This window comes from Mizuhopecten yessoensis, unplaced genomic scaffold (genome assembly GCF_002113885.1).
Source record: "Mizuhopecten yessoensis strain PY_sf001 unplaced genomic scaffold, ASM211388v2 scaffold1883, whole genome shotgun sequence".
Taxonomy (NCBI): Eukaryota; Metazoa; Mollusca; class Bivalvia; order Pectinida; family Pectinidae; genus Mizuhopecten; species Mizuhopecten yessoensis.
Genome location: NW_018404269.1, coordinates 603,775 through 623,062, shown reverse-complemented (window position 1 = coordinate 623,062; position 19,288 = coordinate 603,775). Strand labels below are relative to the sequence as shown.

At 36.9% G+C, this 19,288-nt stretch overlaps 1 protein-coding gene across 1 annotated transcript; it reads right to left on the bottom strand.

Moving 5' to 3' along the window:
* Positions 1 to 299: 299 nt before the first annotated feature.
* LOC110441887 (F-box/WD repeat-containing protein 5-like) lies at positions 300 to 12,660 on the bottom strand. Its single transcript, XM_021485179.1, has 7 exons — positions 12,577 to 12,660; positions 8,121 to 8,309; positions 7,203 to 7,452; positions 5,785 to 5,959; positions 4,043 to 5,471; positions 1,901 to 2,113; positions 300 to 1,076 (listed from the first exon to the last, which is right to left on the bottom strand). The coding sequence occupies exons 2-7, from the start codon at positions 8,255 to 8,257 to the stop codon at positions 854 to 856; spliced, it is 2,427 nt and encodes an 808-aa protein (XP_021340854.1). The 5' UTR covers positions 8,258 to 8,309; positions 12,577 to 12,660; the 3' UTR covers positions 300 to 853.
* Between the last annotated feature and the right edge of the window lie 6,628 nt (positions 12,661 to 19,288).

Sequence of the window (19,288 nt, the reverse complement as noted above, 5' to 3'; positions counted from 1 at the left end):
CAGTGTGGTCAGTTTCATCTTTTGGGAAAGCCGGTGATCAAAATAGCTACGACCGAAATATCTGGGCCTTTTAGTAAGAAGTAAACATGTTCAGCCACACTAGGCCTATGCTGTCGACCGACAACACAGTGTCATTTATACAAGTCTGAGTTCACACATAACTCATTCTTGAATTTACACAATACCCATTTCCATTTGGATTTGAATAAGAATGAACAGGTTCAATTAGAGCATGCACGCACTGAGAGGGTGCCGAGGGGAGAATTTCAAACTGCAGAAATTATGATATCAATAGGTTTAAACGTAAAATAGATCACTTATTTATAACAATGTTTTAGATGCTGTTGGTAGATGATTTTGATTCAAAATAGATTTAGAGAGTCTAGGCGAATAAAGCGAGAAGTTACCTTCTCTCCTCGACTGCAAAGACATTTTTGTTAGCTAAAAATTCACCAACAGCTGCCGCTAAAACGTACGGCTGTACAGTTAAGGATTTCTCCATTATGGATTAAAAACGCCAAAAAAACGTTGTCTCTTGTCAATTTCACGACCTGAATTGTTCATAGGGAGTATCAAGCTACATGTATATAATCATGAAGAGTTTTGTGACAAGGTTATGAATAAAACTTACTTCACTAAATTGTCCCTTTAACTCCATTATCAATAGGATACTTTAAGGTGAATTGACACATATTAACTAAATGTGTCTTATCAAAAATTTGTCATCATAATTGTATTGTCGATATGGCTTTAGAAAATAGACACAAATTTCACAAACTTGAATCATTTCGTAGATATCGCCTTATAATCAAGTTTTATAAGGAGAATATTGTCAATTGCACACAATGCAGATTTAAGACTGTGTACACAGACTAGGTAAATTGTCCACTTTGACCTCATGTTCCCGTGACCTTGACCTCCACACCTTGATGGAACAGTCGTCACTGACTGTGACGAGAGTCTCTGTGTCCCGTGGGTTAAATGCCACGGAGTTGACAACATCAGTGTGAGGGAAGCGTGCCAAGCACACACCATAATGACGATCCCATATGTAACCGTGCCGGTCTTCTGCTCCACTGAAACACAAAATTACCGAGCATTGATCTTATTGATGAAAAAGGAGCTATAAAACATAACAGTAATACAATGATTCTGACAATTAACCAAGATTTTTTTGAATCATGAGAAATAGAACTTAAATGCACATGAATATAAATAAAATATAATATATATAAGCATTATTATCTATAAATGCATATGAACACACATGAACGCACCTGATAATACATGAACACAGGACCACACATGGACAAACATTAACACAAATGTGTACATTTGAACCCTTATAAATACACATGGGCCCACATGAATACATTAACACTTTTGACTATAATTTAACACAGTGATGAGATTAAAATCTTTTCATTTGTACTGAAGTAGTCTTAAAACATAAAGAAAGATTTACAATTATTTGGCCCACCGGTGTTTCCAGGGGAGCCACATCATTTGTTTATTCAAAATTAAGTCCTCTTTAGACCGGTGATCATTTATACCAAATNCCCCTTTAATCACAACGCGTTACAGCTTCCTTTATAAAAAAAAAACCAATTCTTTTACGCCAAGAGATCCTTTAAACCAAATACGGCTAAATTTCTTCTTCTGTTATTAGTTAAAGGATAATAAAGATTAACCACTAGTTGGCCCTGTCCCTCTACCCCCAGGGGGACAAACCATTCTATTGTCTCTAATTTCCCCTATTAGGCTCCACCTCTTATGCCTCCCTGAGGTGTGGGGGTTGGGAGGGCATACTTCAAGTAAATCCCCCTGGTCCAGGTCTCATCCTCCTACCACAAAGTGACAGGCCTGACAGTGGCTGTGGGACTTGTTCCTCTTGTATTACCTGGCCACATAATCCTTGCAAACATCTAAGAAGATGAAGAAGCACTCATCATTTGGTGTGTAGGCTTTGTGTGAGCGGTGCATTGTGCCTACTTCCTTCATCTTGAGTAGGTCTATAACATGGATGTCAATCTCCTGGGCTATGGGTGGTGGATACAGAGGATTCTCAATTGAATAGTTCTTAGGCCAGGGTCGATTGTTTACGTAGAGGTATCTGAAAACAAAGCGTTCCTCATTAGGTTACACTTGCTTCAACTTCCGTGACAAGTTATTAAGTTACTCTGCAATCCTACTACAGCTGAATATCAAAAGTGTACTTGAAACTTATTTAGAGCTGGAACCATTTAGCAGATAATTGAGCCCTGCCAAGATTTATAATTAATTATTAGTGAATTATCAATTTATCATAACAAGTGGTTAAGATTATCTAGAGTGGTATCCAGCAACCAGAAACCCTGCTGACATCAAACAACCTAACAAAAGCTCAAAGTTTGCCTGGTACTTATTTCCAATTGTACATGTGATTCGATTTTTTACATACATGTCCTTTTGCATGTTGTCCTGTTGACCAAGAAGTGAGAGGGCTCGTATTCCTCCCTGAATTTTTAAGCAATCATGGCAAAATATATCCATTAATTTATATGTAGGTAATTTTACAATTATTTCTTGTTTTGGTTTTGCCTTTCAGTACTATGAAACATTTCATTTTCTGGTCACAAGGATACTTCAAAATAAATTTGGTTGAAATACACAAATGTACAAGAACTTCACCCTTCGCCCCGCAGGGGAACTATGTATACATGTACATTCTTCTTTTACACAACAATTGATACCGACAGCCTGATAGCATGAGTATATGTATTCGTTTTTCATGCTTAGCAATTATCAGGGGAGCGGCTGGATCCAGGAAACAATCCTAGTAGCATAACTGTGTCTCTTTATGTCTAGCGATTCATTATTAAGGGTTGAGGAACTTGATCCATTCCTTGTTATGACCAGAGACAAAGTCCTCTGGGGCGGGGCTTGACCCTGAGACTGATTCTATAAGCATGATTGTTGTATAAGTTATATCTCTGAATGTGCAACAAAAATACATTGGGATCTCATCAATGTCTAAGATATGTGATGCAGGAACTAAGTCTCAAGAATGCAGGGCTGGAACCCTGGCCAATCCTTGTAGCACTGATGTCTTTGTCTCTTTATGCGTATTATGTAGGTGTGTTGTTATATAATGGCAACATTAATCTGGATAAAATTTTCAGTAGAACAGTAGTACATCCTTTATTGGAATAGTTTAGCTCCATGGGAATAAATAAAATATGATCATATTGCTCGATAAATATTTGATTTGAACTAATATATGGTGTCAATCCATGAAATAATTTATCAAGAGTAGGATTTCGAGACAAAAAGGCTATTAATTCATAATTCAGGCCCCATCCCTCTGACCCCACAAGATAAAGCCATACTCTTAAATTTGTTCATACAGAATGATTAACTGACTCATGGATGCTCCAGAGAAAATTATATGAAAATCCTCTTCAAAGGTACGAAACAAGACAGGTTTGGAAGATTTACTTCTATTTCACCTATTGGACCCTGCCACATGTACACTGCCCCTAGGTGTGCAACACCCTATATAGCTATTATATAAGTGTATACAACACTGAATCCCCTTTATTGGCACACAAATACTTTAGATTAAATTCACTCAAACTTCCTCTACTAGTAGTATTGAAGGAAGTTTTTGAAAAAAATAACTTTATTTCACTTACAAAACCTGGTCCTTTGCCTGCTGGGGAACACACCCTTTGTCTGAACAACATTGAGTCAAAAGTTAGTCAAAATCCACCCAGTTGTTCAGGACTAGCAGCATTTTTATGGAAAAGTGGCTGGACAGATGACAGATTAACTAATTAACAAAGCCCTTCGAGCTGGTGAGCGAATGTAAACATGCTCAAATTACTTCTTCTTGTAAACATTATTTATAGAAATTAGTTAACATGCGAAGTGACTTTTTTAGTTATAAACATTAGTATACACAATTATGTACATGTGCATGGACTTTTTTTAACCTCCAATTTGTACCCTTGTTCAAGGAGTCATATTCTCACAAAGAAACTATATCAACTTGAATATTTACCTGTTATCTGGCGAGAAGCACATGCCAATGATGTGGCCATGCATGTCAATAATCTTGTCCACACTGTCGTGTGGCTGATTTTCTGCGGGTTCTTCAGGCTGTTCGTCAACATTGGGTATAAGACACAACGTGGAATTGGAACCTGCAACATTTGCCAGCGACTTGATACGCTTGATGCCTATCTGATGGGGTGTATATGTCTCTGAACCCATTGTGAACACAAGGTACTTGTCTCTTACCAGGTTCGCTTTTTTCTCGGAGGGAGGTTTGTCGACACTGTGATCCTTATCTGACCTACCGATATCACTGCTTCCTACTACACAGTACTTGGTTGAGTTTTTGTCCGTAGCGACATTTTGTGTGGCTAAGTATTGGGACCGTAAGGGAGAGCCGTACACTGAGCCATCCATATATATCCCAGAGTGGCAGAAGTCCTGACAGTTACCCTCGTCCTCCTCCTCCTCCTCATCTTGTAACATCTTCTCCCCATACTTCCTCTCTTCGCGACAAGCTTCCTTCTTGTCACTACTCACAAATTCATGGCTACTATGCTGGTTACAGCCACTGTATACAGGCATAGTGTTTGTCATCAGACTGTCACTGACACGGCTGGTTACCATAGCATCTGGCAGACTATACATTTCTACACAATCTGGTTGGCTTGTTGTCATGGTATCAGAATGTCTGTGCATAGCATTTGTTTGGCATGTTGGTTTGGTTCCTGTAAGGTTTTTTTTGTCTTTATTACACAAAACCCTATTATTATTGGATTGGCTTGTTACCATGGCATTGGGCTGTGTGCCAGTACTTGAATCTGCCTGTTCTGAATCCAGGACAAACTGAATTTGGTCCTGTGCCTGGCGATAGTCCTGACCATACTCTATCGTCCCATTGCGTCGATCATTATTTTCGTCCTCATCCAGCTGAATCAGTCTATTCTGAAATGCACCATTTTCATAAACTTGCACACTCTGGAGGTGGCGAACAGCACCACCCATAGCTCCCTGTACATTTGGAGTGTCTACAAGCTCGCAGCCTGGGTCTTCCTCAACAGGTTCCTGTTGCTCAATGACATCATCATCAGCTCGTTTATTGTTGTCCAAAATCATGTTAGCCCCTGGTGTACACTTGGACATGTGACCATTAGCCACATCATCGTCGGAGTTGTAGTTGGTTTCCTGGGAATAATCGGCCACCATTATGGTACGAATGGAGCTGGCGTTGATGTTGTAGAAGCGGTACAGCTTCATCATCACAGACTCATGCTCTGACTCGGTCTCCTGTGAGGCTTTGTTGAGACAGAGTGTAGAACAGGACTGTAGCTGGCCAGTCCAGTAAAGGTTGCCAGACAACAGGTACTGGTCATTATACCACGTCCCAAACACGTCGTACGGCTTGTTTATCACACGAGCCTGCAACTCAAACTCGCCTGCAATGTACCAAGATAGGTTTTACAGTAACTTAATTAAATTAATGAAATATCAAAAGACCTTCGAGCTGTCATTAACTTTTTGTTTAAAATTCTATTTTGTACACATGACCATTTTAATATATCAAGTTACAGGGAAATATTGTGTCTCTATATAGTGATCTTTCCCAGATCAGTGTAAATACATATATATATATATGTCAATGACTGAAATATTGGTGTCATTTTAATGCTTTGTGTCTGTACAATAATTATTCGTAATCACTTGTAAAAGTACATATAAAGGGAAAGTGCCGTGAAGGTTGACAGTTACCTTTGAGACTGAACACAGCAATCTCTCCTGATGTGCTATTGGCACCAAAGTGGACCCCTGATACCAGAAGAAGTGTGTCACTTTCATTAAACTGTGAAAACTGTGTGTACTTCCAGGTCAACATCTTCATATCCTCCTTGTACTTCAAAGTCACTGGGTACAGAGCATTCCATACCTACAAGGTCAAAAGGTCAAAAGGTCAAATCATGTCCATCAGGTAGTTGTTCATTTAAATGTCAAAGGTCATACACATGTATATATATACATTATCCAGATCCCATGTCGGGTATATTCAGCTTCTACCATACATGTCAGCAAACAGTTTTCAACTAGCTGTTACTTACATGATTTACATAATGGTATTACACAATTTTTTCTTGTAATCATGACTGGCATTATTATTTAATTGTCATGATGACCATACACTTCCCCCTCCCCAGTTTGTGTTTAGCTTAATATCATACTTGCCAACTTTTTGAAAATTCCATAGGGGAGATTACACGTGGTTAGAATTAAAAGCTTAAATATGATGTGTGTATGTACAACCAAGGGGAAAAGAAACATTTTTAAATGGCGTCTTTTGAGCTGTTCTTTCAAATGAAATCAGCAGATCTTAGAAATTAAGAATAGTTGAGGAAATTCACAAGTTGAAAATGCTAAATTTTAGGGTCAAATATTGAGTCTCCTTCCTAAATAGGGAGGGTTGGCAAGTATGTACTATGCCAGCTGATTTTTTTCATTCAAGGATAAACTAAAAGGATGCTCAAGTATAGATTCAAGGTAAAATCATGGGACTAGGCCTCCTGTTTCTGTAAAAGGTTATAGAAAAAGTTGACAGGACACTGCATAATCACATCAGGTCGTTGTGCATGCCATGTGATCATAAACAGAAGATTTCAAACTGAGCTGTGCTGGAAAACTAAAGGTGGCAGATATATAATTAATAGTGCTTAAAGTACATTGTCAAGTAATTACACATTTATAGCCCTGTGGAACATCACCCAAAACCANGCATATATGAACAAACACATATAAAATAAAACTTTCACTCTATCACTCTGTATTATAATTAATACAGATTTCATGAATGCAATTAATGAAAGCAGGAGTATATGTTTCGAAACACAACAGTCAGTATACACATGATGTATGGTACTAAACGGGGAAAGCCGGGTCAAACATTCACCCTTCACCGGTGCAACACATATTTGGCCAGCGTTAAGTTCATCCTTCACCGGTGCAATACATATTCGGCCAGCATTAAGTTCACCCTTCACATGTAGATACAATACAAAGTATGTGTACTAATATTTGCTCTGATGATAAATTTGCCTAATTCATTGTAGAGGGCGAAAAAGGCGAAAGTTAGACTGCTGCAATAATTTCCTGGTGAACAGTAGTATCTTGAACATGCATACCCGTATATAGCCGTCCTTTGAACAAGTGGCAAACATCTTGCCGTGATGAGAGAAGCTGACGTGGAGGACCTGATCACTGTGCTGTCGGATGACCTCACTCTCAATGACGGGTGTGCGGTAGTATAAACGTTTGTACTCCTGTAGCCAGGATGTTCTGCCGGGTGCAATGGGGACAGATCTGTCAATCTGCCAGTGACGGTAAAACATGGACCTCCACAAGTACTCGTCATTGCTTACTCTATACCAACACCTGAAAAAAGATTCAGTGAGCATATCACATAGTTGAAATTCATGACATAACATACAATCTGTATGGAATATTCAAATTAAAAGAATTTTTCAATGTTTGTTTAATTTGTTTAGAGTTTAGCATACTAATGCAACAGCTAAGGTTATATGAAGACATTTTCCACCGATGATGGGGCCACTTTAAAGAGCTTCACATGGATACAGTGGAATAATATTCTACTACACTAACATAGTTGTCACTTAAATACGATGTATACAAGAGTCCCAAGGGGCCTGTCTTGCCCACTTGTTATTGTAAAAGTGTTATAGAGAAAATAAGTTTAATTATTGACAGAACATATCATGTTATAGTTCTTCAAAAAATTGTGCTTGCTTGTACCTTGTTGTTGCAGGTGTTGTTCCAGAGTGGGAGAAAAAAGTTAAATAACTTGTGTGTTTCCTTTAATATACAGAAACCATTAATTGATATTCTGTTCATGCACAGAATAATCCATTTTCATGACCTTCCTTCCTTTCACATGTTATTTATGGTTACATGATTCAGTCACATGTACAATATGACATATCATGTTACCATACCAGCATCCTATCAACACACACTCCTAAAAAGCAAACCTGTCAGTTGACATCTACCGCGTATATAAGGCATTTGACCTTTCATCTACATACCTGCATGTGATTGAAGCCTGAAGGACAGAGGAGGCTGGTAAGTATGAGAAGATGTGTAGTAGTATGTTATCTGGTAAACACTGCCACTCGGAATATTCTGAAGGACAGTGAAGGAGAGAAGGTGCTGTGGTCTCCATGGTAACAACAATTATGTCTCCATCTTCTTAATTAGTGCACATTGTAGTATACCTGTAATAAAATATCAAACAAATATAAACGAGGACATACATGTAGTAGCTGTCAATATTATTATATCCATCCACTTTATCCAGATGCAAATAACAAAAAAACCCACACACAATTAAACATCTGTTAATTATCTTGCAGCAGAGAAGAAAAATATAATTTTGAAAAACGATACGCAGATATAACAAATGATAAAAACTTCTTACTACATTTCGCATAAAAAATAATACTCCAGCATATCTAGCAACATATTCAGTATACCGGTAACTGAACTACAACTATTTTGATAGGGATATTTATAACGCTTCCTAGGTAATATACATGTACATATGTATAGATATATATATATATGGTAAAGTGAAAAGAATGTGGTAGTTAAAACTTATATATAAAAGAGCCTGAATCACACATCTGACTTTTATTTGTTCTTTCTACACTGTATGTTTTTGGTCCCTTTATTTATTTTACTATGTGACCTTGAAAGGCGGTCAAGGTCATTCATTTGAATAAACTTAAAGCACTTCATCCTTGCATGTTACTGGCTAAATATCATTAATCTAGGCATATATATATTGGTAAATATTTGACTCTGTGACACTGAAAGTGTGTCAAAGTCATTTGTTTGATAAAACTATGCAGTGATTTTTTGTTATCATTCTACCTACCATTAGTTACACATCTATTGTTTTAACACATTTGACCTTTGCAACCTTGAAATTTGATAAGTTCATTCATTCGAACAAATTTGGTAACACTACAGCACATCACACTACTGGCAAAATATGAGACTACTCTCTTTCCTGTTACACAAACTTAAACTGTCAAAATTCAAGATGGGGGTCTGGTGGCCATTAAGTCTCAAAATAAATCATGCATGCACAATGATGGACTATTGGTAACCTACAAGAGAAATTTCAGAAAGATCTCTCAGTTACTTTCTGAGAGGTTGCACCAACAAACTTTACTCCTCAAAATTCAAGATTGCCACCTGTTGGCCATCTTGGTTTACTAATCAGCCCTAAAATTTGATATGCATATTTAAGGAATATGGGGAACCTTCATGTGAAATTTGAGAATGATACCCACAAGTGCTTTCCGAGAAATAAAATAGCACTAACAAACTTTAACTCTCAATATTCAAGATGGCCACCTGTTGGTGATGTTATTTCATACATGGATAATTGGTTCAAGTTCTTTTGTTAGATAATTACCAAATAAACTTCATGCAAAAGAAAGAAAAACAATGGACCATCTAAACACCTTAACCATTGATGATGGGATTGACCTTTTTTTTTCTTCAGCTTTACGACAATCGTATAAGTACTTGTATCTTTAATTTCATAAATACACAAAGTCAGGCTTCTAATGTACTGCTTTAAATTCTGCACAAGACACAAGGTTTATTCATTGTCTTTTTTACGACTTAAGAATTAACTAATGAAATTTCGATGACCATAATGACCAGCCATCAGAAGTTTTTGGGACTTTTTCTCCCATGACGATCATATCTTATTTTTGAAAACCATATGTTAATTTCTCTTGGGAATACACGCTTCCTGTACCCCATTGGTGAAACAATAACCACATATCGCGACGTCACCAAGGAAGATGCTGACATGAACTGTTGTTATGTGATGTCATAATTAATTGATTGGTCTACGAAATTGCTGCCGGTAGGAAGAAACATGTAGAGTGGTTAAGATGGAAATACAATAACAGAATTAAATAAATGATGTTAAGCTTAGGTACACTGGAGGTGTTTAGTCGCTTATAAAGACTAACATATTGAGAAAGTTATATTTATGCATATGCTTGTTGCAGGAGATGTCTGCCATTTGATAATTTTGACATTTTTAAAATAAAAAAAGCATTAATATTATGGCACGTAATACAAAAACATACGTTTGTGGGATTTTTGACATTGATAATTTGATGTTTTTTCTTCTAAATTTAGATGTATATACAGAAAAACTGACTCACAGAAATGATAAGATTACGTATATAAGTCATGACAAATATTTGTTGTCAGTGATGTACTGTCAGACACACTTGTATGGCAACAATATTTGCGATATATCTGCAATGTATATATTGTCAAGATATGTCAGGATAATTAAATGGAAAACAGATTATGAGCACATGGAAATTAGGGGTCTGAATTATATATTTCTAAAAACTAGTGTCAGCAGTAAAATGATTCCAGTAATTTTATGTTGACAATATATTAAAGACTTTTATATGTACATGTAATAAAATCATCTTCGTAAAGTGGTTTAAATCACTGGCTGACTTCAGGTAATATGTCTGAATTTTCAAACTTGTGTATATATCCCAGAGGTACATTGTAATCTCATTCAAAAGCTCCAATCTTGCATACATCTTAGAGGTGATGGCAGACATTCATACCAAAGAGTACATGTGCAGGGATACTCAGTTTTATACGTCTCTGGTTATACTACATGTTTCTCTTCATATTTGATATAACTTCATCAAGCTTTTACATAGATTAGAAATGTTTCACAAAATGCATTGTCTTGGTTCTTCATGATCAAATCTTCAACATGAGGCGATAATTTTCGCTTCTTGGAGATGTGTCGCTTTGCACGCTTTTGTTCTTTTCTGTTAAAAATGGTTGTAGAGCAATGCCAAGTCTAAATAAAAATGACTGCATCATGCCTTCGCGCAATTGGAATGATCCAGGCTGGTATGCTCCATCGCGCTGTTGCTACGCAGTTTGGTGTCCACACAAACACTATTCAAGCTTTGCGGAGAAGATTTCAACAATTTCATCATAGACTGACCACATGCAGGTCGTCCACGCGTGACGTCATGACAACCATATCCAGAATCACTTCCAAACTGCAAGTCTGGAAGCGCGAACCATTCCTGGATTGCATGCCATCAGCACCAGAACAGTACCGAATCGATTACGTGAACAGCATATTTTACAGAGACGTACACCTGTCCTTTAAGTTCTGCTAATACACCATTGTGTAGCATGTTTGGCTTGGTGTAGAAGACATTTAATTGCACTGTAATTGCTGAGACTGGGTGGGTATTCTGTGAATGGACAAGTCCAGGTTTCTCTTAGATAGCAGCCACTCATGACATTCAAGAGTCTATTGTCTTATTGGAGAAAGTTTTAATGATGCCTGTGTAAGGAGCTACATGCATTTGGTGGATTTACCCCACTTGGGCCCCGCCCCTCTGCCCCCAAGAGGGATATATATATATACCAACTCCCTCAAGCCATTCTTGACTAGTAGTCTTTTAAACATATACCACTATTTGCCCAACTTGGCCCTACCCCTCTGCAACCAGAGGGAATACCAACTTCATTTATATAACGATGCAGAACCCTTTTGGCCAATGGATGCGCCATACTAAATTTGGTTAAAATCCCTTAAGCCGTTCATGACTAGTAGTCTTTAAACATACATGTATACCACTATTTTACCAAGTTTGTTTATGTTACAATGAACCCTTTTGGCCAAAGGGTTCTCCATTCCAAATATGGTCAAAATCTGTCCAGCTAGTAGTCTTTTAAAGGAAAAAAAATGACAGACAGACGACGGACAGAGGACATGCACCACGGCATCAGCTCACTTTGGTCCTTTTGGACCAAGTGAGCTAAATGTACAACTGACAAACCATACCACTGACTTTGCTCTCCATTGACTTCAGTGTGTAATCGATGGGATCATCAAGAGCAAATGAAACAGGTGAGCATGATTTTTTCTGTGTGCAGTGCTATCTATAGCTGCTCTACAACACACTATAAGCAATATATTAATGGAGGTGATACAATTTGTCATTTTCACAAAGATTTAGACAATTTAATTAACATATTTATGTGCACAATTGTACACGTACCTCATTCTATATTTTATTGGATTATGTTGAAAGAATGACGGCCTTTTTTGCTCCAGGTGTTTAAAAAAGAACTTTATGTGTTTTTGCAAGATTATATTATTACCCATATGCGCCGTTGTGCCCAACCTGTTAATTAACACTGCAAGTCCCAATTAGGAATTAATCTGATGACCATGCTTAAGAACAGCAAGACAGAAAGTTATTGTTGTCACTAACTCTTTTTTTTAGTAAACCCTGTCTATATAACTTATAACACACTTATCAGTTGATTATTCTGTGACATGTCACGTTCTTGACCAGGTCAGTTGACTGCAGTAGAATGTCAACGAGGAAATTACGAGCTTAATCACTACTGGACCATTAAATAGGTTGATGAAAATGTCAAAATAACACTTACCCAAATTTTGTAGTCAACGAGAATTAAGAAGAACGATCGGTATATCCTCAGCAGTCGGACTTTCAGTTGACAGTCAATACAGCAACACATACAGCAGCCATATTTGTTTTGGTTTTAATGCAGGGGTCTTACTAAAGACGTGAATTATGACCTTGAATAACAGAACACAGGGATTGACCGGATCGGGTTTAATGACAAAAATAGTACTGACGCAGTACACAAATAGGTTCCTCATCGATTGGCTTGTTTGTTTTATCTTAATCGATCACAAGTTAAACAACGTGATAACAAAGCAGTCGTAAAACTGATACGAATGGTGGTAGGTAAATCTTGGAATACAAGTCGTTCCGGCCCCCGAGTTGTTCCGTCCCTAGTCGTTCCGACCTTAGTAGTTCCGGCCCCTTCCCGGTCCGGCCCCGTATACTTAGTCGTTCCGGCCTCATATATTGTATATTATTATGTTTATTTGGAATTAAATTTTAAGTTAAATTTATTTATATAATGGATAATTCATGTTAGTTTTTTTAAATAAATAAAACTATTTTTTTCACATTTGTTGTCTTTTCATTTTACATGTTGTCTAAACAAAATACACCTGTGTAACATACGGAGTAAGATTGCTATTTAAGACACATTACAATCACTGTCTTTTGTTTAACTGTATGGCTTCTAGAAAACGCCGTGTAAACACCATGGCTGTATAGTCTTTCGACGTTGTTTTTACTTTTATTTGATGACAGACGTTGATTTTTTTTGTCATCACATCTTGTTGAAATCGATCTTTGTCGATCTTCCATGTGTGAAGATGCAAATGTGTATGATTTCAACTAAACAGACAGTCGGCAACTTGAATAGAATAATTTTGTCATATATGGAGCAATATTTCGATGGAAACTTCATTGCGTTCATCATGTCTGACGACTGCCGTACGTGTATGAAGATTGTCCGGCCTCGCCAGGAAGCGATATGTTGTAGTACATGTGAACGATGGACACACCGAACTTGTGGTACAGGTAGGCAATATTACTAAATTGTATTACTTTGATTGCTTAAAGAGTTATTATCATTACGTATATCTTAGATATATTTGTTAGATATATTTTGTCATTAAGTATATATTTTAGTTAAAAGTATAGATACATTTCGTATAGATTAAGTACATATTAGTTATTAAGTATATATTAAGTATATATTTTAGTTAAAAGTATAGATACATTTCGTATAGATTAAGTATATCTCAGTTATATTTGTTAGATATATTTTGTCATTAAGTATATATTTTAGTTAAAAGTATAGATATATATCTCAGTTATATTTATATGATATATTATCATTAAGTATATCTCAGTTATATTTATATGATATATTATCATTCAGTATATCTCAGTTATATTTATATGATATGTTATCATTACGTATATCTCAGTTATAGTTATATGATATATTATCATTACGTATATATTTTAGTTAAAAGTATAGATACATTTCGTATAGATTAAGTATATCTCAGTTATATTTGTTAGATATATTTTGTCATTAAGTATAAATTTTAGTTAAAAGTATAGATATATATCTCAGTTATATTTATATGATATATTATCAATACGTATATTAAGTATATATTTTAGTTGAAAGTATAGATACATTTCGTATAGATTAAGTACATATTAGTTATTAAGTATATATTAAGTATATATTTTAGTTAAAGTATAGATACATTTCGTATAGATTAAGTATATCTCAGTTATATTTGTTAGATATATTTTGTCACTAAGTATATATTTTAGTTAAAAGTATAGATATATATCTCAGTTATATTTATATGATATGTTATCATTACGTATATCTCAGTTATATTCATATGATATATTATCATTACGTATACCTCAGTTATATTTATATGATATATTATCATTACGTATATTAAGTATATATTTTAGTTAAAGTATAGATACATTTCGTATAGATTAAGTACATATTAGTTATTAAGTATATATTAAGTATATATTTTAGTTAAAAGTATAGATACATTTCGTATAGATATATATTTAGTTATATTTGTATGATATGTTATTATTAGGAATCAGCAGACAACTGTATCGTCAGCTGGTGAAGAACAAACAAGAGGTTGCATGGTGGTGCGATGGTTGTGGAGTTCCGGCTGGTGTCGAACCTGACAACCCGTCAGACATCTCCATAGATGGTAGGAATGTAGTTCTAAATGATTGAGAAATTAAGTTAGACCCTGCGCATTAACAATGGAAAGAGAATAAGAAAAGGAGTTAATATTGTTTCATAATTGTTGTAAAAATATATAAGCTGTATATCTATCTTACCTCTATTTTACAGAGTCATTGGATAATCCCACCCCAAAAGGTTCGCCACTGTTCCCCGCCCCGAGGACACGACCGACCCCTGCCCCTAGGACAGCACCGACCCCTGCCCCTAGGACAGCACCGATCCCTGCCCCTAGGACAGCACCGCCCCCCGCCCCTAGGACACCACTACCGACATCGCCTTCGACACCAGGAGGGCAGTTTCACGTCTCGTTCAACGTGGGTGACGTTCCCATGGAGCCTGTGGAGGTCCACCATGAGAGGTGAGATGAAGAAATTGTTAACAATACTATCTTTTGGGAACACAGTTCATATAGTGATAAACACTATTATAGATCATGGTTGACAATATATGTATTTGACTTTTAAAAAATACTATCTTGTGGGAAAACGGTTCATGAAGTGATAAACCTTATTATAGTTATTGGTTGGTAATATATGTAATTGCCTTTTAGTGGTTTAGACGAAGGACCCGCCATGGACGTATCCGTCGTGGAAGATGTCGCGGTAACATACCAGGTTGTGGAGGGAGGGACAAAGAGAGGAGGCCGGAAGCTGGTCAGCTCAGGCGGCTACAGCTACACGGTGAAGGTATGTGCAAAGCCTGTCTGTCATGTATCTCATTCCGGTTGAAATATCGAGTCCTAGTGATTACTTTCTTTACTTCAGAAAGCTATTGTATGTCTTTCGCATAATTAATTATAATTTTTTGATTATATAGAAAACGACAAGGACATCCACGGCATGGCAGTGCAGCGTTAGAAGCGTGTCCCTGTGGTGCAGAGCCAGTGTACTGCAGCATGGCGAAGAGTTTAGGTTTGGCCAGGTTGCCCACGTCCACGCAGCAGATCCCGGAATGCTGAACTATGTGAAAGTGCGAGCAATTGTAAGTACATAGACAAAAAACATATTCATTTGTTCGTGCTAAGTATCAACTGTTATCTTCAATGTATCCATTCATCCATTTCTATTCTCCTATCACTATATATTATAAATGCATGATTGATATATTTTCAGGTGAAGGAACAGGCCCGTGTACATTCCTATCGGTCGGCAGGCGCCTTAACAGAGGACATCATGGCAGAGGAGGTTTCATCCGATGATTTTAATCTGCCCAACCCACCGCACATACAGCGCGCCGCCAACAGAGTCCGAGAAAAACTGCGTCCGAAAGAGCCAACCGATCTCGACTTTGAGGTATGGAATTGTAAACACAAATTGTTTGTATATGCTGGTAAACGAATTGGTTTAAAATGCCTCCACTGGACAAAAAAAAAAATGATTGGAATTTTTTATATATTGGATATTTTGGATATACACTTACATGAAATAAGATGAACAACTTATATGTATTGCAGATAGACACTGCATTCTTGGGGTGCGAGGCCTCATGGGTGACATTCGCGTTGACGGGGAGCGCCACATCATCTTTGGAACCCCACTGCAGCAGGAGCTCCTACGTCGCGCAAAGAGGTATGTTTCCTGCGTTCATCATGATAAACGTATTTGAATTAATTTACATTTCGAAAGGGCATTAACAATGTTATAAAAATCCTAAATAAATATTGTACATTTTAATGTTAATAATTAATATTTAATTTTTAGGTGGTATTTAGATGGGACATTTAAGGTTGTTCGGCGCCCCTTCGTGCAGCTTTATAGCCTCCATGCCTTCATTCAGCAAGCGGATTCCATGAAGCAGGTGCCCCTAATCTATATCCTTATGTCGAGAATGCGCAAGATCGATTATCTAGCCGTAAGTATAACCATGTCTAGAGTGTCGTTAAACTCCCGTCTCCATATGATCATAAACAAAGAAATCTCTTACTTTCAATCGTATAATACATATCGCACTTAATTGCAAACACTGGAACATTGTTTATTTACTCGTCCCTGAAATACATCGATCCGTAAGAATTGTGAAATGTTATGTATTCAAAATTTATAAATGTATCCATCTTGTCTTAGGTTTTCCGCCACATCAACGAGGCCATTGGTACGCTTAACGTACGGAGCATCATGATGGACTTCGAAGCTGGTAAGGAACTATTGAGAAAATAGCTTAGAAAAAATGTAGATATATCTAAATGTATATCGAAAAATGAAATTATGTAATATCAAAATGCCCTATGTAACAAAGAAAAAAAAGCGCGATAATGATTACACATATCTTTCATCAATTTACAATGATTATATCCTTTTTTCCAGCCGTGTGGTCCGCAGTGAAGGTAGTATATCCGGAGGTGGACATCACCGGCTGCTATTTCCACTGGGCCAAGGCAGTGATGCGGAAAGTGCAGGCCCTTGGATTGAAAACAACCTACTGTGAGAAGAAGGGTCTGTACGTTTTCGTCCAACAGCTCCTTGGCCTACCCTACCTTCCGCCAGGACACATCGAGAAGGCATTTGATAGTTTGACCGCCAAGGTAAAATATTCAGTTATAAATTAAAAAGTTTCGGGACATGTGGTACGATTTATTAGCTCGTAATAGTTTCTTATCTTCCGAAACAGGAATATATATACCTGTACACATATCAATTATGACAGTTCTTTTATGGACATCACCTTTTTAACAAAGTTCGTTAGCTCTATAATTACAAATAAATAAATACCATGACCAATGCAGTGTGACCGCGGGAATATGATGTACGTATAAGTATATATAAATATATATAAATATATAAGAATATCTTGTTTTAGCTTTCTTGTCCAGAGGAAGAGGGCCTTGTTTCATACCTGAAGACGGCCTGGCTGCGAAACCATAACTGGAGCGTGCGGCAATGGAGCGTCTTCCGCCAAAGCATCCGCACCAACAATGACTGCGAAGGTAAGTTGCTGTAACAGCTGTATGGTTCCAAATATTAAATATATCGTATTATTTCAGTCGAAAAATGTCACACTGGTAAAATCGCGCCGAAACACAAGATAATAAGATGACGCAATATATCATGCTAAAACATCGTACTCTAGCAATAACATATAATATTATTTGCTTTTTTGTTTAAAGGCTGGCACAGACGCTTCAACGGGAAGGCAGGCCGAGCGATGTTACACTTCTACCTGTTGGTACCCCTTCTCCGGAAGGAGTCCAACACGGTAGAAGTCACCATGCGCCTGTTGGAGGAGCAGGCCCTCACTCGTCACCGCCGCGCCAGAAACAGGTTCAGAGAGAAAAAAGTGGACCATCTGTGGAGCCAATTGGAGGAGCAGACGATAAGGACATCGGCGTTCCTCCGGGCTGTGTCCAAGCTGTGTGCCCCAGGCTTCCCTGAGTGAAATGTATTAATGACAATGGACAAATATATTGTGAACTTATTCGAAAATTGTGAATTCATGACTTAAGCCAATAAGTACAGTCTTTTCATTACCCCTACCCCCTAAAAAATCGTGAAAAGTTCCAAAAATGTACAGATATCTGTGAAGTATTTTACATATTTAAAAATAAATAATTTTGGTATATGTTGGTATATAACTAGATATAATAATGTACAACATATGGAAAAAAAAAACATTTTGTGCTACATAATTAAATAATGTATGAAAGTTTGGTGTGGTGTGTCGTAATAATATGTGAACATATGTCATAATCTATTATTTGCTATTTATTAAATATATGTTGTTATTGTTGATTGCATTAAATATTACATAATGAACATAGTGCATCTTGTTTTTCTTGTCTTTTGATCAATGTATGTAACGGACTAAGGGCGACAACCTGTACACTTGTACAATAAACACGATGCAAAATGTAAAACTGTTACATCCATATCTATGTAAACATTCGATCCAATCATAAAACATATTTCAATGTTGATATGTGAAGGAAAACACTATATAGAGGCCGGAACGACTAAGGGGCCGGAACAACTAGGGGGCCGGAACTACTAGGGACGGACCGGGTAGGGGCCGGAATTACTAGGAGGCCGGAACGACTTGATACGAAATCTTGTACCCCGTTCCCGGACCCGGACTGAAACCCCGTACCGGGAATATACAGATATTTTAATATCTCATTAACGCGATGGTTTATAATTTTTATAAAAATATAGAATAATTTCAAACATTATTTTCTAAATGTGACAATTACAAAAATGTTTATTTATTATCTAATAATTTAGAAATCGACGATAATGTGTTTTAACAGGGGGTAAAACTTGTACGCCGCAGTCAACCGTGAAAATCACGGTTTTTCACATATAAGTAGAAATTTAGGGAAAATTAACATGTTATTTTCAGATATATAGAAGAAAATACCTTACTGTTTATAATTATGTAAGTTTCGTTGAAATAAACAACATATTTCACATGAAATTCTGACTTTGTTGTGATCGCGGGTGTTTTGTTTCCTCCCGTACCCGTACTAAGGGGACATAAC